The sequence below is a fragment of the Hermetia illucens genome, chromosome 6, assembly GCF_905115235.1.
Source record: "Hermetia illucens chromosome 6, iHerIll2.2.curated.20191125, whole genome shotgun sequence".
NCBI lineage: Eukaryota > Metazoa > Arthropoda > Insecta > Diptera > Stratiomyidae > Hermetia > Hermetia illucens.
Window position 1 is genome coordinate 52,219,920 of NC_051854.1, and position 22,006 is coordinate 52,241,925.

The 22,006-nt window shown below is 44.6% G+C and overlaps 1 protein-coding gene across 3 annotated transcripts in view; it reads right to left on the reverse strand.

Annotated features, from left to right (window-relative positions):
• Positions 1-6,932: 6,932 nt before the first annotated feature.
• The window catches only part of LOC119659894 (tachykinins), a 155,281-nt gene continuing 140,207 nt past the window's right edge, over positions 6,933-22,006 (reverse strand). Inside the window, exons 5-7 of one of the 3 annotated variants that reach the window (XM_038068218.1) lie at positions 18,267-18,658; positions 17,659-17,890; positions 6,933-8,023 (exon numbers count right to left, since the gene is read on the reverse strand). In XM_038068218.1, coding sequence (XP_037924146.1) covers positions 8,004-8,023; positions 17,659-17,890; positions 18,267-18,658 — 644 coding nt within the window. In that variant the 3' untranslated portion in view covers positions 6,933-8,003. The remainder of the gene's footprint in view (positions 8,024-17,658; positions 17,891-18,266; positions 18,659-22,006) is intronic. The other 2 variants (XM_038068219.1, XM_038068217.1) reach the window with 2 other exon arrangements.

Below are 22,006 nucleotides of genomic sequence, written 5' to 3' on the forward strand. Positions count from 1 at the left end.
TAGACTTCTTTATTCGATATTCAAAGACTATATTACATACATTACTGGGAGAAATTAAGGATAGGTAAGGGAGATAACAGTACGGAGATTGATAGGGCAGTCTATACCAACAAACTTTGTCTTAAGGAGGAGGGATCGGGTGAATTTGCAGTTACAACTACGGGAGGGAGATAAGATGATGGTACTATACTGGTGCTAACGTGAGAGTTGGACAGAGTCAGAATAATGCAATGTAAAGGCCAACATTTTGGAAGCGAGATTGGCGATATCGGAGATGGGAAAAACACCTTCAGGTCATTGAGTTGAAGCAAGCAAGGACAAAGGAGCAGAGAGGTAGGTTAGTAGGTATCAATCGTTACTTCGAGGAGTCCCAATTAGCGCGGTGGTGCACTGTGTTGATGCCACAAACTCATAAGATCATAACTTTTGTGGAAGAGCAAGGGGGCCGAGTCAAACTGGTTCAGATCTTCAGAGCCAGCCACTAGCATTGACGAAGGAAAGCAGCTCTACCATCCTGCAACTAGAACTGTACTTGCGGTATTTAAAAATGGTTTACCTAGTGTCCATAGCTTGGCAGTCGCAAAGCAAGTGCATGAGGGTCTCTCCCCTTCTTTGAAGCTTCGGCAGTCCGAGTTATAGAGTATGCCCAGTGCGGTGGTATGGTCTCCTATAGGCCAATGCCTCGTGCAGACTACCGTTATCTTGCACCAAATTAAACTTGTTAGCACTGATGACGGCAACAAGTGGTTCCCGAAATATCGGTATTTGCAAGACCAATAAATTAACACTAGCAAATAGAAAAAGCAAGTTTTTTTTTGCTCAGCGGAGGTTGATGCCCAGACTGTTCAGTGCATTTCTGCACTGCCCCATCTGCCTAAACTATATCGAAAGTCGCTCAGGGGTCGTAAACGACCTTAACCGGTTGCTTACGATACGGGGTGTGACGTCCCCGAGGCGCCCGAGTAAGTAGTACTGACCCCCCAGCTGGCAGTATACCTGCGTCCTAGGTAGTAGACTTGAAAAAGCCTCTCGGTGAAGAGCGAACCGGGAATGACCAGTACACGTCGGCACACACCGGGAGTCTCCGGAGCCACCGACAGGTCTTTGTCGACGTCGATGGGGTGATGTGAGTCTAGCTCTGCCAAGGCGGTAGTTGTGACTTTTATCAGGAGTTAGTGTGCGGTGTTAGTAGACGGCATTGCTCCGAGCGAGTGCTAAGTCGTTCGTGCATTTCGGAATCAGCTAAGAGTAGGTCAGGCCTCGGGGAACTGGGGTAAGGGCTGTGTCCCCGAGGGTACACCCGTTTCTAACTATTGCGTGCCGCTCCCTTGCACACGATGCGCTGGTGAGCTTTTCATGGAGAATACTCATAAGCCAATAAAAAAATCGACGAAACAACAGAGAAGGAGGAAGAGCTGTGTGTGTTTGGGCGCAGCACAAAAATGCGACGTTCACCGCAGCGATCAACGAAAGAGGCAGCGAAGGCTGCCATACCCGATGTGACACTGGGACGCAAAAACAAAGAAGAAGCCTTATTAAGTGGCGCGACTGACCGTGCGGAGATGGCGACTCCAATACCTTGTAGTGACCCTGTTCTGAAAAAAAAAAACAATCAGAATCGTTAATCCTGAGCAGATGGATTCGGACACAACCGAATTGAAGTGTAGTCAATGTCCTAGCTAGAGCCGAAGAGGAAAGGTTCATCAGAAAATGGCGCGGCCGTGGTGGAGCGTATGCGATCGACAACGTTCCTCCAGAGGAATGGCAGCAAAGGCGTCAAGAACGGGCTGATGGACCGAATTTCCTTCTATAGGTGAAGGTGGTGAAGACGATTGGAGAGCAAAAACAGTCGCACACCCCATTGAGAACGCTGCTTGCGTCAAACGGACCGTAGATAGCCCACTGCAAAGTGAATTGAGGAAATAGCGGAAATAGGACGACGTGCCTGAAGGTAACTTTATCAAAATAGTTTCCAGGGACCAAAAAAAGAAGGCGAAGAAGGAAAAAAGGGAACAACTGATTAAGCCGACAGAGACCCGTCTGTCCAAAGACGAGGAGGCTGCCAACCAAAAGCCAGGAGCAGAAAAGACGAGGAGACGAAGAAGGGCTAGACCGTTGGCTCTGCTCATTAAGCCGACGGAAGGCAAGACATTTGCGGAAGTCCTTAGTGAAATCCACTGCAGGTTGAAACCAGGAGACAATGGAGCAAAGGTGTCTTCCATACGGAAAATGAGGAGTGGCGGAGTCCTTGTCGAACTGGACCCGAATACGACTAGCGCGACTGTGAAGCGGTCTAGGGGTTCTTTGGGGAGAAGGGTCTTGTTTCCAGCGTAAAGCCCATGTGCTCTTTAGAAATCTGAGATCTTGACTGCCTTACAGAAATGCTCGAAGTGGAGGATGGGATAAAGCGGGAATGTTAGAGGAAACCAATGCCCGGATAGGCATCACCTTTGTAAATGCTCGAGACCAAAAACTCACCATCGTCGAATTTCCTGAGCAGTATGCGAGTAAACTCCTTAGCAGCGGGAAAATCAAAATTGGCCGGATAGTATGCAGGATACGAATACGGATAGTCCCCACCAAGTGCTGCAGGTGTCTGGACTATGGGCACACGTTAGCAACTTGCAAGGGACCCGGGCAGGAGGATAGCATGCCGGAAATGCGGCCAGGTAGGTCAAGAAACGAAGACCTACAATGAAAACGAAAGTTGCGTTTTCTGCAGGGATCATGGCGCATCTGGTGAGAGCGTCGCGCACACTGCGGGCTCGGGATGGTGTCCAGTCTTTAGGGCAGAACTGGAAAGGCTAGGACGCGAATGGCATGGTCCACATTTTACAAATTAACATGCACTGGAGTGCAACCGCTTACCAGTTGCTAGCGCGGTTCGCTGTGGAGGTAAATGCTGATCTAGTGCTAATCAGCGAGTAGTACCGAAACAGGGACCCGGCTTCATGGCATCTCGATTTATCTGGCACTGCTGCCATATGGGTTCGGGATGACGTTCGACTTTGTGTTCTTGTCGAAGGCCGAGGGCACAGTTAGATACTAGACAGCTACCTCACTCCCCCTTGCCCCTCAAGGGGGGAAATCAGTGCGAGTACACACGATTTCAAATTGTTTTGCCCTTGAGCATGAGCGAGATGTACCGAAAACCCGATCAGCTGTGTTTGACATACCGCCCGGACTTGCCAATGTATTGGTGAGATTGGCAAGTTTTGGCTTATGTATAAGTGAATACGTGAAACAACTTTTTGGTATATGGGTGAGCACGACGTAGTACCAGAATAGCAAAAGCTCACCGATCTCTCTCTTACCAATACGATTTGACGAAGATTATGCCTTTTCCTTGTTTAGCGTCTCTGATGTGTACAGATAAGCTTCTGCAAGCACATTTGCAAGTGGGGTCATTTTTGTAAGGGTACTGCCTATAGTATATCTACTGTGACCGAGGGAATGGGTTTGTCTTGATTCGGTGTTTAGGGATAACGTTTTTTAGCGTTTACCTGACGCCGAATTAGACGGTGCCGGACTTTTGGCGCCGGCTTGATGTTTTGGAGGACACCGTTTCGTTTACGGGGCGGAGAATCCTATTAGGCGGTGATTTTAATGCTAGGGACCTTGAATGGGGCATGTCTGAGCAGGACTCCAGGGGGAAACGGATTTTGGAAATGGTGGCGAGAACTGGGCTCGCAGTTTTAAACACCGGATCCACACCAACGTTTCGGCGCCCAGTGGTTGACGCTACTTACCGGCGAGCACCAGCGTTACGCTCCCCCTGCGTGTGAAATGTCGCGAAGGTGAACATCGGGAAGTTCGTCGAGGCTCTTCGAGCAAGCAGAGCCGCGCTGGAGGGCGTCCCGGAGGGTGATAGCGTCGCACCGCCGTAAATTCAGTGATGAAGTTGATAACGACGGTGTGTGAGGCTTCCATGCTCCGGAGGGGCCCCTGGAACCTGGTCAGGTGAATGAGGCTTGTTTCCCGGAAAATCGAGCATACTAAATACCGGGCCTTATTTCCCGGACATCCTGTACGGGTTGTTGGCAATAGCGCATAAAGCGTCTAGGATTGCCCCCTTTTTGTATTGAGAGAGCTTGAAGAAGCGGTTCTCACCATGAAGAACAAGAAGGGGCTAGGTCCTGATGGCATCCCGGCGAAGTTTACAAACTGGTGTTCCGCCAACGACAGATTTGCTGCTCGGGGCGTTCAACGCTTATTTGAAGGAGGGCATTTTTCCTTGTTGCTGGAAGATGGCCAGACTCGCGTTGATCAGCAAGAGAAAATGAGACCTAGGGCTCCCGTCTGCATAACGCTCGCTGTGTATGCTTGACACGGCCGGGAAAGTGCTCGAGAAGCTCATCAGGAGTAGACTCGCAGAAGCGATCCGCGCTGTCGGGGACTTATCCCCAAGGCAGTTCGGGTTCAGAAATGGGAGACCCACAGTGGATGCTATTATGGAAGTCGTGGATGCGGTTCATCTAGCCAAGGAACACAGCCGCTATTGCGGCACTTGTTGCTGGACGCAATGTTGAACAGGCGTAAAGCAGACTTGGCATATTGATGCGACGGAGAAAATCGAAGTAGTGATGTTGACCAAAAAGAGAATCTCGACCCTGTGTCCCATATAGATCGGCGAGTTGACTATAGAGTCAAAATTGGCGGTTAAATACCTCGGTTTAATGCTCGACTTGAAAATGAGATTCTTCGAACAAATCAAAGCAGCAACGGATAGGGCTGCAGCGGAGTGGCAGCCTTGAGTTGGCTAATGGCGAATGTTGGGCGCCCTATATCAACTAGGAGACGTCTCCTTATGGGAGCAACGCAGTCGGTTCTGTTTTATGGCGCGGATGCCCTTGACAAGGAGGTGCATCGTAAGCGCCTTGCTCAAGTACAGAGATGGGGTGCCGTTCGCTTATCGCACTGTTTCAGAATCGTCCGTCACGGTGATCGCGGGAGTGATCCCCGTTACCCTTATAGCCAAGCAGCGGAAAACTATCTACCGCCGTAAGGGCGAAAACTTAAGAGAGGTGGTTTCCGACGAAGAACATCAACCCAGCCTTACCGAGTGGGAACTCTTGGCAAAATGAGCCCAGGGGTGGATGGACTGTGTGGCTCATGGACAATTTAGACCCATGACGGAATCGAACGCATGGTAGGATTGATTACTTCTTTACTCAACTGCTAAGCAGGCAACTTGATTGTATGTTCTGCAAAGGAGTGGCGGACGATGCTGAACATACCTTTTTATCTTGTGAAAGGTGGGACCGCTTTCGTCAGCAGTTTTATGAAGACACAGGAGAGCTCGCCCCCGACAATATTGTCAGAGAAAAGCTGGAGAGCGCTGGCAACTGGAGTCGTGGTGCGTATTGTGTTCGGGCTCTTCTTATTGCGAAGAAGATTGAACTCGACCGGATGGCAGGGGGTTCCTTGAACTAACAACTCCCTTCCTCCCCTCCCCTTCCGTTGGTGAAAGGAATTCCCTTTCGCGAGCGGGAAGGCTAGTCGGAAGAAATGTGCCAAACGGTTCCAGGCTGGTTTTCTGATGACAGGGAGGTGTTTAGTTGGTAGTCCGACAGTGTACTATTGTACTCTTTGCGTAAACGCATTCACCTACCCTACTCCAAAAAAAAAAAATAACTTACTGACTCCAGACTGGAGTGGTCGGTTATTAAGTTTCATTAGGATCTCTTCACAGTTTATTCCGCATTTCTGAAGACTTCTTTGGCAAAGAGCGTCTGTGAATGATATGATCTTACAACTGTTTGTGTTGCTACTGCAGCCTTCACTTCCGGCTCCTGCGACACTGTTTCTTCCTAATGTGCATTTGAGTTTTTTAGCTTTGAAGTACGCAGATCGCATTGTGCACGGTATTTCCCTGATTAAAGTACTCCAGCATTAAATTTAAGGGAGGTCCCCATACATGCAATAGAGGGTTTAAATTTCAATTCCACCAAATATAGGCATGCGGTGTATTAAATGGAAGGTCTCGATTGTTATTTTCCGAAGCCGGTATTAATTCCTTATTATCTGTAAAGCAGTAAGAGTGCGGGGGCTAGGAAGTGTTCACTTATTTCACGGTCCACTCTCAGAAACTACCCAACCGAAAAATAATAGTATATTCATCATTACCATCATTAACGACGCAACACCCGGTATCCGGTCTAGGTCTACCCTAATAAGAAACTCCAGACATCCCGGTTTTGCGCCGAGGTCCACGAATTCCATATCCCTAAAAGCTGTCTAGCGTCCTGACCTACGCCATCGTTCCATCTCAGGCAGGGTCTGTCTCGTCTTCTTTTTCTACCATAGATATTGCCCTTATAGACTTTCCGGGCTGGATCATCCTCATCCATACGGATTAAGTGACCCGCCCACCGTAACCTATTGAGCCGGATTTTATCCACAACCTGACGGTCATGGTATCGTTCATGGATTTCGTCGTTATGTAGGCTACAAATCGTCCATCCTCATGTAGGGGCCAAAAATTCTTCGAAGGATTCTTCTCTCGAACGCGGCCAAGAGTTCGCGATTTTTCTTCCTAAGAACCAAAGTCTCCGAGGAATACATGACGACTGGCAAGATCATTGTCTTGTACAGTAAGAACTTTGACCCTATGGTGAGACGTTTCGAGCGGAAGAGTTTTTGTAAACTGAAATAGGCTCTGTTGGCTGACAACAACCGTGCGCGGATTTCATCATCGTAGCTGTTATCGGTTGTGATTTTCGATCCTAGATAGGAGAAATTGTCAACGGTCTCAAAGTTGTAGTCTTTTATCTTTATTCTTCCCGTTTGACAAGTGCGGTTTGATGTAATAGTACATTGCTATATATAAGTACCGAATCAGTGCGCTTACACTGTTAGTTCGCCGGAAGGCAGTTCTTACTTACCTTTTTCTATTTGCGTAAATTAGATAACTAAAACACCCTTTTCTTGTCTGTAGTTTAATACTGCATTTTATTGAAGTCTTGTTATAACCTAGTTATATAATATTTGCAACGTTAAAATTCCATTTTTTTGCTTTTTGTTTATATGTGTAGGTATACCCTTTGATGTATGTATCTATGCAAATATGTTATTCTGTTATAGACACATTTATGTATATCTGATATTTTATGTTTGTATATAATCTTCCTTATTTGTTTTTGTGCATATATCTACATATAGTATTTTCATATATTTTTAATATAAATTTTCTTTCATATTTGAACAATAATAAAGATTTTTTCTGAACTTAGTTCCCACTAACAGTAATCACGTTTACAGATATCAGTGTCATTATTATAACAAAACATTTCGAAGACATATACATACATATACTACATATATATATGAATATTTTGTTTTAATTTATATATTTCTAAAAGGACTAGAAATAAATAGTGGAAAAGATAAATATAAATCACTTTTGCCGTTAAAATTGACACTTCAGTGTAGAATTGATCTTTTGTTCCATATTCTGTCTCTGACTCCTTTTGTTGTTGTATTTTTTTAAGGATTAGCGAAGTAGTTTTATAGTTTGCACTTAAATTTAATATATTCCAGCCTTAATATATTGAATTTAAGTCACGATATGTTTGTTTACAGTAGGAGAAATTCTAGCATGTACAAATGTCTCAATTAGTCTTTCTTTTATTTTTTTTTAGTTTAAAGATAGTTTATACGAACGCATACCATTTTCCCATCCCATGGTTGCTCCGTGTCAGCGAAAACACGAAATAATTTCTCATTTTTATTTTGTTATATGAATTTATTTATTTAATTTAGAGGTTTTTACATCAAATTTTATTGATAGAAATAATTCATAATTGCTTAGAGGATATGTTGGAATTTTAGTAGTCATGATTATGTTGAATTGTTAATATTTTTTATGCTCCTTAATAATTTCTCGAACTTAGAAGGAAGTCAATGAATATATCAACATTTTCGAACACAATATTTAACAATTGAAATTAGTTACATTCGAATTCGTTCCCTTTCTCATTTATTTCTGGCGCGCAATCTCCGGTTTATTCCTGATTTGTTGAATCTGCAAAATATGCAAGGATATGAAATGTATAAAATGGCTTGAAGGAAAGAACAATTGAATTGTCATTATTTCATCATGGATCATCATGTATTCCGAACAGTTCAATTCAAGTTATTCAAACAGTGTTGTCGCTGGCGGGCAAAGGGTAGTATAGGTCCCAGGGCGAAACGTGGATTGGTACTCACGATGGAGCATAAAACCTGGGAAACGCCTGCTGAACCAACACCAACAGCTCTACTACCAAACCCTATCTCCACCTCCACGTGGTGACCGCTGGGAGCTCTTTTATAACGACAAGCTGCAAACGGAGAAGGATGAAGGCGAGTCCCCCACGCCTAAAAACGGGACAAATTGTACCAACTGGTACTCCAGGTTGGGGGTTAGGTAGGGCTGACAACCCTTCACGGAAAACTAATGCTATTAAACCATAACGGGAGCCACGGACAGGATGGATTTTACAACGACGAACCCGGCAACGACAATGGATTAACGATTTGCGAATTTTCTCATGGAACGTGCGCTCCCTGTACAGACCGAATGCTGCTCAGCAGGTAGTCGATATCCAGTGTTGCAAGAGATGCGATGGGCAGGGACTAGTTTCCTGCAGGACAACCGCTAGACCATATATTATAGCGACCATCTAGTAAACCATGTACTCGTAGGTTCCTTAGTTAGCCAAAAAATGAAACCTGCTGTATCGGCTTTGAAAAAGCGAAAGGCTATGCACTCTGCGCTTGCGAGGCAAGTTTAGAAATATAAGGGTCATAAACGTTCACGCCTCTACAGAGGAGACTGCAGAGTCGGAGAAGGATATCGTCTACGAGGCCGTTGAACGGACCCTCGAAGCCTGTTCCAAGTATGATATCAAAATCATACTTGGAGATTTCAACAGTGAAGCAGGGACGTAGCCCGTATTCAGGCTACATTGGCTCCCATAGCTTACATAGGGATACCAATGATAACGGAATACAGCCCGACCCAGACAAGATACAAGCAATTACATTAGTGTCCGGATAGCTGAGTGGTTAGAGCACAAGGCTGTCGTACGGAAGGTGGCGGTCCAAATCTCGCTGGCGGCAGTGGGATTTGTATCGTGATTTGACGTCGGATACCAGTCGATTCAGCTGTGAATGAGTACCTGAGTCAAATCAGGGTAATAATCTCGGGCGAGCGTAATGCTGACCACATTGCCTCCTACAGTGTTCTGTAGTGTACCGTTACGGTCTTAAATGGAGTGCTCTAACACACTTCAAGGCCTTGATCCAATGTGGATTGTTGTGCCAACGATTATTATTATAATGATAACGGACTGCGGATTATTCAGTTAGCAGTATCGCACGAAATCGTTGTTTTAAGTACCTGGTTTGCGCAGAAAGCGGTCCACAAACATACGTGGGTCTCTCCAGACGGGACCACTTTCAACAAAATTGACCAACAAAATTGACCACGTGTTGATGAATGCCGCCACCTCTCAGCCTTGATGAATGTCAGAACATATAGGGGGCCAATATAGACTCGGAACACTATCTCGTTGGCATGGTGCTCCGAGCTCGAATAACAATACCACCTAGAATCCCCTCTGACAATCAGGTGAGAGTTAACACTGAACCCATCCACAACACAGCCCTCCGTCACACCTATAAGAGGGAAATGGATGCCGCAATAACTGCAGTCAACAGAGGACCTGGAGATGAAGCATCAACAAATGATCTTCACAATCACGTGAAGAATGTTACCATTGATACGGCCACAAACATACTTAGCTCCAGCCGCAAAAAAAGTCGGAACGGCTGGTTTGACGATGAATGTAAGCTAGCAACGGAACGGAAGAATGCTGCATACCGAGTGATGCTGCATTCTCAAAGGATGCGGGCACGCGCAGAGACTTATCACGAACTCCGTCGAGCGGAGAAGCGACTTCACAGACGGAAAAAGGAAGCCTGGGAGAACCAACAAGTCTGTGAACTACAAAAGTACAGGGAGCAACCACACCAGGCGCGGAAGTTTTACCAACAAGTCAGCAGGATGAAGCCTTATACACCTCGGTGCTCATCCTGCCGAGACAAAGAGGGAGATCTGATTTCCGACAGAATGGGCATATTGGAGCGATGGGTTGAGTACTTTGATAAACTATTGAACAACCAGAACATCGGCGAGTTGGAGGTCCCACCAATCGAAGACCACCAAGTATAGAAAAAACAGTCCGTGCAAAGTCGCCAGGAGCCGATGGAATTACATCCGAATTGGTTAAATATGCACATCAATGTATGTATGTACATCAAGCGGTTCATCAACTGATGCTGAAGGTGTGGGACAGCGTTGATTCGCTGCCTGACGACTGGTAAAGAGGCATTATCTGTACCACACATAAGAAGGGAGAAATCACACAGTGCAGCAATCATAGAGGTATCATGTTGCTGAGTACCATATATAAGACATTCTCCGCTATCTTGCTAAGCCGTATAGCCCCAGAAGCCCAGAACATCATTGGCCCACGCCAAAGAGGCTTAACTCCAGGCAAATCAGCAACAGTTCAGATTTTCTCTCTGAGGCAAGCGATGGAAAAACTGTTGGAATATGGACATCAGTTTCACCATCTCTTCATCGACTTTAAAGCCGCCTATGATAACATAGTGGGGGTAAAACTGTACACGGCCATGAGAGAATTCGGTATCCCGATGAAATTGATAAGACTGACTCGGCTTACCCTAACCAATGTGCGAGGCCAGAGGAAAGCAGCAGAATTACCCTCGAGACCATTCAACATCAACAACGGTCTACGACAAGGGGATTCCCTATCATGCGTCCTCTTTAACCTGGCCCTGGAAAAAGTGATCCGTGATGCTGAGGTAAATGCTAAATGCAACTACTGACCTATGCTGACAATATCAACATCATGGGAAGAACAACCCGAGACGTACAAACTCCCTTCATCCAGATCGAGCAGGCGGCTAGTGGCCCAAGATCTTGGGCTACACATCAATGAAGTCAAAACGAAGCAACATCAGCGCCAAAACCGAAAGAACGAACAACATCGAATCGCACTGGGCAAACGAAACCAATGAAGATAGGAGACTACAATTTTGAGATTGTTGAAAATTTCTCCTATTTAGGGTCGAAAATCACAACTGATAACAGCTACAGTGATGAAATCCGCGCACGGTTGCTGTCAGCCAACAGAGCCTATGGCAGTTTACAAAAACTGTTCCGCTCGAAACGTCTCACCATAGGGTCAAACTCTTACAGTACAAGACAATGATTTTGCCAGTCGTCATGTATTCTTCGGAAACTTGGGTTCTTAGCAAAAAAAAATTGCTAACTCTTGGTTGCGTTCGAAAGAAGAATCCTTCGAAGAATTTTCGGCCACCTACATGAGGATGGACAATTCCGTAGCCTACATAACGACGAAATTTATGAGCGATACCATGACCGTCAGGCTGTGGATAAAATCCGGCTCAATAGGTAACGGTGGGCGGGTCATTTAAGTCGTATGGATGAGGATGATCCCACCCGGAAAGTCTATAAGGGTATCTATGGTAGAAAAAGAAGACGAGACAGACCCTGCCTGAGATGAAGCGATGGTGTAGGTTAGGACTCCAGACAGCATGAAAAGACCTGTAACGTGCCTGCTGATGACTATATCATCATTGCTTTAATGGTCATGTGGGTGAAGGCAGCCGGTAACAGGTGCCATGGTGCAAAGGGGTTTGGAGCGCACGATGAGGGTGGCGGGCGAATAATCGAAATTGCGGGCACCCATGACCGTGTACTTATGAATATATGGTTCATCAAGCGATTGTCTCATCTTCCTACATTTTATAGTGGGAACAGTAAAACGCAAATCGACTATATTCTCATAAGACGCCGACACCACCGTCACTGATTGTAAAGCCGTTCTCTATGAGACCATCGCACATCAACATCGGCCGTTGATTGCCGTCTTGCTAATTAATCCACTGATAAAACAGCATGAGGAACACACTGGCCCGCCGCGCATTAAATGGTGTCGATTTTGTGAGAAACAGTTCATCAACTGATGCTCACAGTATGGGATAGCGAATCAATGCCTGACGAATGGCAACGGGGCATTATCTGTCTCATGCATAAAAAGGGGGATATCACACAGTGCAGCAATTATAGAGGTATCACTTTGCAGAGTACCATATATAGGATATTCTCAGTTACCTTGCTAGGCCGGATAGCCCCATACGCTCGGAACATCAATGGCCCATATCAAAGAGGCTTCACTTCAGGCAAATCAGCAACAGATCAAATTTCCCCTCTGCGGCAAGCGATGGAAAAACTGTTGGAATAAGGACATCAGCTTCACCATCTTTTCATCGACTTTAAAACCGTACATGACAGTATAGCCAGGGTAAAACTGTACGTGGCTATGAGAGAATTTGGTAATCCAACGAAATTTATAAAACTGACTAGGCTGACCCTAACCAATATGTAAGGCCAGATAAAGCAGTAGGATCACTCTCGAGACCATTCAATATCAACAACGGTCTAAGACGAGGGAATGCTTTATCATGCGTCCTCTTTAACCTGGCCGTGGAGAAAGTGATTCGCGATGCAGATGCAGGCACTACCGTTTTCAAGTCCATCGATGGCGTAGGTCAGGACCCTAGACAGCTTTCAGGGATATCGAAGTGGTGGACCTCGGAGCAAAACCGGGATGTCTGGAGTTCCTTATTAAGGCAGGCCTAGACCGGATACCGCTTGTTGTGCCGTTGATAATGATGATTTTGTGAGAAGAAAGAAGAAATGAGCTCACTGTCGAAGAATCGTGGAACCAAATGAAAGACACGATCCACAAAGCGGCCTCTGCTACCCTCGGGGTCCCCAACTCAGGTAAGCGATACGTATGTTAAACCGAAATACTTGCCTTTGGAATGGAGATACTGAAATGAAGAGACGCCTCTAACACAGGTTTCTCGACGTTAAAACGCTGGCCAATTGGCGAATTTATGAGAATGCCAATCGGGAAGCAAAGAAAGTGATCGCTATCACCCGAGTGGCACGTTACAAAAACTGGAGTCGAAGAAGCAATAAAACGAATGAAATCGGGGACCATCGCATCTGAGCTCTGGAAAGTGAAGAGCTGGGACACTATGGCTTAGTGAATTCTTTAATTGGGTTATTCAGGAAGGCAGAACACCATCTGATTGGCAAGAAAGCACCACAGTTTCAATATGGAAAAAGAAAGGTAGTTCAGCAGAACGTTCAAATTATCGCCCGATCCGGTTACTTTTCCATACCATGAAGATTTCTGATCGCATTTTTGACAACCGTATTCGCGAAATCATTGAAATCGTCAGAACTACTGACGAAATACACGCTACGCGGTAACTCATGGAGAAACACTGTGAGAAGCATCGCGGTCTTTACATTGCATTTCTGAATCTGGAGAAAGCGTTTGACCGTTTGCCACACGAACTCATCTGGTATGCTCTACGAGAACACATAGTGCCAGAATACCTCATGCGCTGGGTTCAATTGCTCACCACTCCTCTTTGATCTTGTCCAACGTCCAGCGCCCTATACACTGCTTTATACAGATGACGTTTTCCTAGCGCCTAATAGCAAAAATGATCTCGAGCAACTTGTCCAAAAATGGATTCTGCCATTAACCTGTAATGTTACGTTCGCCATCGTTTTCTATTTTGCTCTTTTCTTCGCACAAGCAGTTTGTGGTTAATGTGCGTCGTGTGTGTGTGTGTGTATGGTGGGGGAGAAGCTACAGCTTCTGAGCACTCAGGCCATGTTGGCCCATTGCCTCCCCCGTTTAACGGAATATTCCGGATTCGTTAACGTATGGCAGGATTTCCATTAGTGGATGTGAGGCTACCCGTCGCAATTGGAGAACATCAGCATCAAAGATCTGATGCCTGATGTGTCCATAGGCGGGGCATTCACATAGGAAATGCTCCGTGGATTCTGCTTCCTCATTACAGGAGGGACACGTATTATTTTCGGTAATTCCTATTTTGAACATATGCCCAGCTAGTGAATTATGGCCTGCCAGAATGCCCACAATACACCTGCAAGTCCTCCTGCTTTTCGACAGGATAAACTTTGCGGTACGTATGTTCGGTTCTGGCAGGAAAAGTTTGGTTTGTCGAGCAGCATTTAGGTTCTGCCACCTGCCATTATGGGAAACTTGTTCCCAGTTTTTGAAAGCAGATTTAGCCAATGCTACTGATACTTCAATTGCTGGCTCCGGTCCCGGCATAGGGGAGATTGACTCTTCTTTCGCTAAAGCGTCCGAGATTTCATTTCCCTCTATGCCACAGTGACCCAGAGCAGTTCCACCGTATTGAATCTAGACGTAGAGTTCAAACGGTTTCTGCATTCCTGAACGATTTTCGAGGTGATCAAAGGACTGCTTAATGCCCTCAGTGTAGCTTGACTGTCACTGCAGATTGTGATGCGCCTGCCCTTCAACCGCTCCGTCAATCACCCAGTTTGCCACCCTTAGGATCGCATAAACTTCGGCTTGAAAAACCGTTGCGTATTGTCCCAACGGAAAAGCCCACTTCTCGTTTTTATTCGAGAGGTAGACTCCGGCTCCAGAACCCTCTTCTGTTTTTGAGCCATCGGTGTAGAAGACTTCCGTATATCCCGCCACGCATTCCTCTCTCTCATTGCAGTGCTTTGAATAAATATATCCAGGGGCAGCAGTGATACCCAGACAAACAGTTCTTTGCAGTGCGGCTAGTTTACGGTGAAAACCTTTTTGTCTCACCTTAACCCACCACACTACGGATGCATATACGAACATCGGCCTAATGATGGCAACATATATCCACATTACCACATGAGGCCTGAGTCCCCATGTCGAGGCAAAGGTCCGTTTGCATAGCCCATGAGCTGTGAGAGCTCGTTTCATCTTTACCTCTACATGTTTGTTCCAAAGAAGTTTTTTATCTAGAGTGACTCCCAGATATTTTACTTCTTCGGAGAGTTGAAGGGTAGTACCCCTCATCTCAGGGAGACAAAGTCCATCCAGTTTTCTCCTTTTTGTGAATAAAACCATTGTGGTTTTATTTGGATTAACTGACAAACCATGTCTAAGGCACCAGCTGTCTATCAAATCAACGGCACGTTGTATATTCCTACACACCGTTCTAAGATCCCGATCAACAGCAAGTACAGCCACGTCATCAGCATAAGCTTGAGCGTGTATTGGCAAATTTTGCAGTTCACATAGCAGTGAGTCGATCAGCATACTCCACAGAGGCGGCGAAAGCACACCTCCTTGGGGGCAGCCCTTCGTTGCTTCTGTAGTCAGGTAGCGATCGACCCCTACCTCAGCGCACAGCAATCTTTGCGTTAGCATAGCTTAATTAAAGCATCATCAACACCATGCGCTCTGGCGGTATCACAAAGTTTTTGAAAATGCGCACAGTCAAAAGCCACTTCAATGTCCACGAACACTCCCATCGCGTACTCACCATTCAAAGTTGCATCCTCTATCTTTGTGACCAAAGAATGAAGAGCAGATTCACAGGACTTTCCACGTTGGTAAGCATGTTGGTTTTCACTAAGTGGGTGTGACCTAAGTGCGTTTCCATGAATGTGACGCTCCACCAGTCTCTCCAAACCTTTCAGCAAGAATGAAGTCAAGCTGATCTGTCTGAAGTTCTTTGGATTAGAATAGTCATCTTTCCCAGGTTTCGGTATGAAAACTACCTTAACCTGTTGCCAAGAAGAAGGCACGTAGTCCAGAGCAAAACATCCTCGAAAAATATTTCTTAGAGGTCGCTCTAAATGCTCCATACCCTCCTTTAGCATTGCCGGATAGATGCCATCCATGCCAGGTGCTTTGAAATGTTCAAAGGACAGTATGGCAGCTCTCACCTTTTCATGGGTAACAACTGCTTTCGAAGTGTCCCAGTTCCCTTTGCAACACTTGCGTGTTGAAGGGGTTGCAAGAACCGTCAACCCTCTCCCTACCACTTCTCCCACCCGTTCTCCCGGGTGGTGTACTTCCAGGAGGGTCTGTACTGAATCCAGTCTGGAGCTCGTGAAAGTATCGTCGGGTTTTCTATGAGAATCCAACTTGGCTGACTCATCCCTTTTGATGACTCTGCACAGCCTTGAAGTCTCTCTTTCGCCTTCCAGTTCCTCACAGTACGCTCTAAAGGAGTCTCATTTCGAACACCTAACGAGCTTCTTATATTCACGTTGTGAGTTCCTGAAATTTAATAATAATAATAATCGTTGGCGCAACAATCCATATTGGATCAGGGCCTTGAAGTGTGTTAGAGCACTTCATTCAAGATCGTAACGGTACACTAGGAGGCAATGTGGTCAGCATTGCTCCTGAAATTTAACCAGTCTTTATTCTTGTTACTTTTGCAAGCACGATTTAGAAGTCGCCTGGTTGATTTCCTGAGTTTTTGCAGTTCTCGGTTCCACCAAGGAACCGTTTTACCGTTTTGGCCTCGGGAAATAGGACAAGCCTCTTCATAGCACTCTAAAAGTGTGCCGTTCAGAGTTTTCAATTCATCTTCCAGCACCAAAGGAGTCCTTAGTCGCCTAGGGAACTGTATTTTATTGCCAAGAAGTTCATTGAACTTTGCCCAATCCGTTTTCCTAGGGTTCCGTCTTTGTACTGCAGACTGTTCGCCCGCAATTGTCAGATTGAATTCTAGATATCGGTAATCGGACAGTGAGACTTCGTCTAGCACTCGCCAGTGTGTAATCAACTCTAAAAATTTTGGGGTACAGATTGTTAGATCAATTACTTCGCTTCTTCTCGGTCCCACGAACGTAGGGGCGCACCCCACGTTTGCAGTCATAAGACCAGCTGAAGTGATGAAATCAAATAGCTTCTCTCCTCTTGGATTGCATTTGCTACTGCCCCAATATGTTGAGCATTCGCATCGCAACCTATTAAGAGTTCGAGACCACTTGATTCTGCATACGCCACCAGATCCCTAAGTTCTTGCGTCGGTGGAGGATACAAAGAATCATAGGGTAAATAAGCGGAGGCAACTATGATGTTTTTCCTCTCGCCACTTATCTGGTATTGTATGATGACCGTAGCTAAGTCCTGGGAACAATATTGTTTCAGCATAGTTGCCGTACTGCAAAGTCAACCTGAGTTTTACCAGTTCGAAACGCGGTAAGAAGAAACGTCTTCTTTCCTTAACAAGGTCTGTCAATAAAGCAAGTAATTAGTATGTTAAAATCTGGTATCAACGAGATTGTGGTAAATGTGTGGAAAATTGAACTGCTGCGGAAAGACGAGGACTACCCAATGCAATTTTGAATTCGACATTTCTATCCTTGGACAATGAAAAACCCAACAAACGTCCTCTATTCACTTGAATTCATCCTCCACTCACTTGGATCCAAAAAACCAAGGAATTTCTACTTCCACTCGTTGTGTATCTACTCCGGCAAACATCCGGCGGATATAAGTTAATTGGCATCCAAATAGGACATCGGAAAGATATTCTTCGTGTGGGAATCTTGGAGAGTTTGCATTTGTTCTTCGTACACAAAGGAATGTTTACCATTAAAATATTATGACTGTATGACCCCAGAATATCCTAAGAACCGTCCATTATATTATTTACCTGGAACAATAACAAGGATATATATCATTCGTTTCAACTTACCAGGCCATTTTTTTCCTCGCATCCCTACGAAACCGCTGGGCGCCCTTTTCACTTTGCTGTCCTCGTCGGCACTGCCTCGACTATCTGTGAATTCGTTATTGTCCATGTTACCTAGTTGCTCCTCCAACTGTTGCAGGGAACTACTATTATTCTTTTTACCTCTTACCCCGACAAACTTTCCGCGAAATTCCATTGGTTGCTTTTTACCACGCATACCGAAAAAACCAGAGTTCTGTTGTTAAAATTGATAGACATGTGGGGTGAAAAGAAGTTATTTTAGAAACTGTGCATTTATGCGAGTTTGCTGATGGAGAAATTGTTCAAAGGAAGTCAGTTTGATTTCAAACAAAGTATTTTCTTTCATGTTCAAATAGATTTATTATTCAAACAATAAATGGAAACGGATAGGGTGGATAAAATATATTTGTCCTGTTAACTGAGCCAAGCAACACAATCGGAACTAAATTAGCTTGCCATGGAGGAACCTCAAATAAATACACAATTTCAAATGAAAAGTCAATCCAGCACCTGTTCATTAAAAAAAAAGTTAAAATTAAAATATAAATAAATAAAATTAAACATCAGAATAAAAAGTGAGTCCTACTTACCAGCGGTTGTTTCTTCCCTCTGATACCAAACAACTGGGCCAGTGACGATCTCTTCTGTGCCTGCAACTGCGCCGAAACATCCTTTTTACCGCGCATTCCTAAAAAACCCATGGGTGCCCGTTTCTCTTCATCCACATAATCTGCAGAATAGTCAAAGTCCTTTTTGCCACGCATTCCTACAAAGCCGCTGGGCATCCGCTTTTCTAGTTTCGCTAGATTTTCTAGCTCCATTAGCCTTTCTAGCTTTTCTAGAAATTCTTCGTCAAAGGGATAGTCCATTTGAGCCACTTCGTTCTGTTCGCCCCGTTGCTCTTGAAGACGTTGGAGTGCATCAAGCAGCATTTCACTTTTATCGGATACAAATTCAAGAAGGTCCTTTCTTCCTCGCACTCCTTTATAAACAGAAAACAATTGAATGTTGGTTTTTTGTAACTCTAGGATTGTGATGGTATGTTAGTTAGTTAGTTTCAGAGAAGGATTCATTTTCAATTTCAATTTCCAATACATAACCCAAAAATTTACAAATAGACCTTTTCCTTGATACCGCATGTGGTTATGATGGGTAAAGACATCAGATCCCTCTATACCGGCGGAACTGAACCGTAAGCAAGTAAGGGAGGATATATTTTAACGCAGTTGCGGAATTACTTAAGGGGGTCATCCCGTATGAAGGCCGTTTTTTTTTGGCTTTTTCAACATGCGGTTTCGAGAAAAACGCATTTAAAATGTAGAATGCGATTTTTAGCCATAAAGCCTTAACTGACCGTTAATCTGCTAAACCTAGTCCATAAACCTTAGGTTTCTTGAAGAAACACATGTACGGCCTTGGCTTCAATTCCTGTCCTTTTAGCGAAATCATTCGAACGTCATTCGGATCGATAAATACGAGCTTTATTACGGCGATCGACATAAATCTGGCATGTGACTTATCACGTGTTTAACACTATAATTTCCGAACGAGTTCGAATATCAAAAAATCACTTTACCCATATATTCTACACTATATCTAGATAAAATTGATGCCAACAAAAAAAATTCGATGCCGCGAATCCGACACACGGGATGACTCCCTTAAGATTCCAATCAATCCGATGGTCCAGAATGAAGCCAATCAGGGTGACGATATATTTGCCCTTCCGGTCTTGTTCTCTTTCCATAACGAGTTAAGTACCGCCGTTAGTAATAAAGTTTTAGTGAATGGAGTGACAAATAACACATTTATAAGGAATTCTTCTATTATACTTTTGATTAGAACATTAAACCTAAACACAATGCTGACCACACATTTAGAACGTAAATATACACAGAGATGACTGAAAACTGTCGATAAATGTTTTGATGTGACCACAAAAATTCGAAAAACAAGTCGGGAAACCGGAACCTCGTCGCTTCAGGTATAAAAGGTTTTGTTTACTTCTTTTGTGAATATATTTGAGTGCAAAGCTATTCCATTTGCGTGTAGCCGGTTATGTATATGCATTTAGCATGCCAGACTACTCACTTTAGTGTGATATTGATATTTAGTTGTCACATATCGTATTTTGAGGCCTGGACCCCATATAGAGGCAGCTTCATGTATTTTTTCAGATTTTTCGGTTAGGTAGTTTCTGAGAACGGGTCCGTTAAAGAAATCATCACTTTCTACCCCTTCCACTCCTCGCCTTTCTAGCAAATGTCAAAACTTGGATTGGGATCGAAAAGTACTAATCAAGACCTTTCATTTGATACCCAACATGACTATATTCGGTGAAAAAAATTGTATATCCCCCTTTGCATGTATGGGGACCCCCCTTAACCTCAACGTAGAAGGATATCACTCACTGTATGTCTGGGAATTCACAGTTTCCACCTTCTCACCAAATTTCGTGTCAATCGGTATACCCGTTTCTCAGAAAAATGTGTGTGACGGACAGACAGACGACTTTCACCCATGGGGAGGTGCATACAAGGCAGTTATGACATCAATCAAGGGAAAGGGCCCATCGTCGATTACCAACCCTGATTTGCTGCGGGATATCATTAGCACTCATTTCCCACAAGTTTCAAGTAAATAGAACCTACTCACTGTCCAGATAGATCCCGGTGAAATTTCCGAGGTAACCACTGAAGAAGTCCTGGAAGTCGCGAAGAAGATTTCCAAAAATAAAGCCCGAAGTTTAGACGGCATTCCGAATAAAGCACTGACAGTGGCCGTCGAAACAGTTCCAAGGTGGTTCGCTGAAATATTTACGATGTGCCTCATAGATGGGATTTTCCAGGAAGAGTGGAAGAAGCAGAAGCTTGTGCTAATTCCGAAGCCAAATAAACCTTTGAATGATCCTTCGTCTTATAGACCTATATGCCTGCTAAACGGCATCGGCAAACTTTTCGAACGGGCTATCTTCAATAGGCTTGTGCCAATCACAGAAAAGGAGGGTGCTCTCTCACACAGACAGTTCGGATTCCGAAGGGCAAAATCGATTGTCAATGCCATCAGCACGGTGACGGAAATTATGGAAAAAGCAATGGAGGCCAATAAATCTTGCTCTCGACGTGAAGAATGCCTTCAACACACAAAATGGAGCAAAATAATTGCGGCTTTAGCCAAACTGGGCGCTTCTAAATACCTGGTGCACATAGTCATGGAATTTCTCCGGAAGAGGATATTGTATTACGATTTGGACGATGGACCTAAGACGTATACAACAACCTGCAGGGTTCCACAGCGATCAGTCCTCGGTCCTCTCCTGTGGATAATAATGTATGACGGAATTTTAAAGTTGCAACTACCCCAAGAAGTGACAATTATTGGCTTCGCAGACGATATCGGAGTGACTATCGTGACACAAAATATTGACGAGATCGAGGTACCCACAAACGACGCAATTTTTGAAATCAGGTCTTGACTAGAGGAAGCTGGTCTGACATTCGCGGAGCATAAAACCGAGGTAGTTTTGATCACCAAGCGAAGGAGGCAAACGTCGATAAAAATCAGGATCGGTGAACACAGCATACAGTTGCAGCCAGCGCTTCGGAGTCATGGTTGACAAAGATTGAAATTCAACTCCCATCTTGAAAATTTAGCAACCAAGGCTTCCGGAGTGGCTACGTTGTTGGCAAGAATGTTACCAAATATAGGTGGCCCTAGGCAAAGCCGTCTGCTTCTGACCTCGAGAGTTGTCAGCTCCATCTTGCTTTATTCAGCTCCAGTCTGGGCACCGTCTTTGAAGTTGGGAGCAAATAGAAGAAAAATCGCAGCCCTATACTGATTGAGTGCATTCCGAACGTCGTGAACTTACCGTACAACTTCAAATGAAACAGCTTTTGTGATAGCAGGCATGATCCCCATCGAACGAGGGTCGACGCCTCTACGACCCATCATGTACAATCGGCGAGTCCTATACCTATTGTCGGCAATTGGCACGAAGTGAATCTATTTTGGAATGGCAAAAAAGATGGAATGATTCACCTAAAAGTTGCTGGTCACACAGGATTATTCCAGATATCTCTAAATGGATCAAACGAAGGCACTGTGAGGTTGGAGAATGCAGCAGAACAAAACCTTAAAAACTATTTATCCACCGCAAATAGTTAGATACCCAAAAATCATCTAAAAGATATATTTTTTTTGAAAAGATAGTAGATATTTTCAAAAGCTAGGGTTAGCCTTAGGGTTAAAATGACCTGAGACCGTGGTATTTTTACCGGCTCAAACTACCTCTCGCTAAACTATGGCTGAACTTCCTACAGCTTCCTTCTCA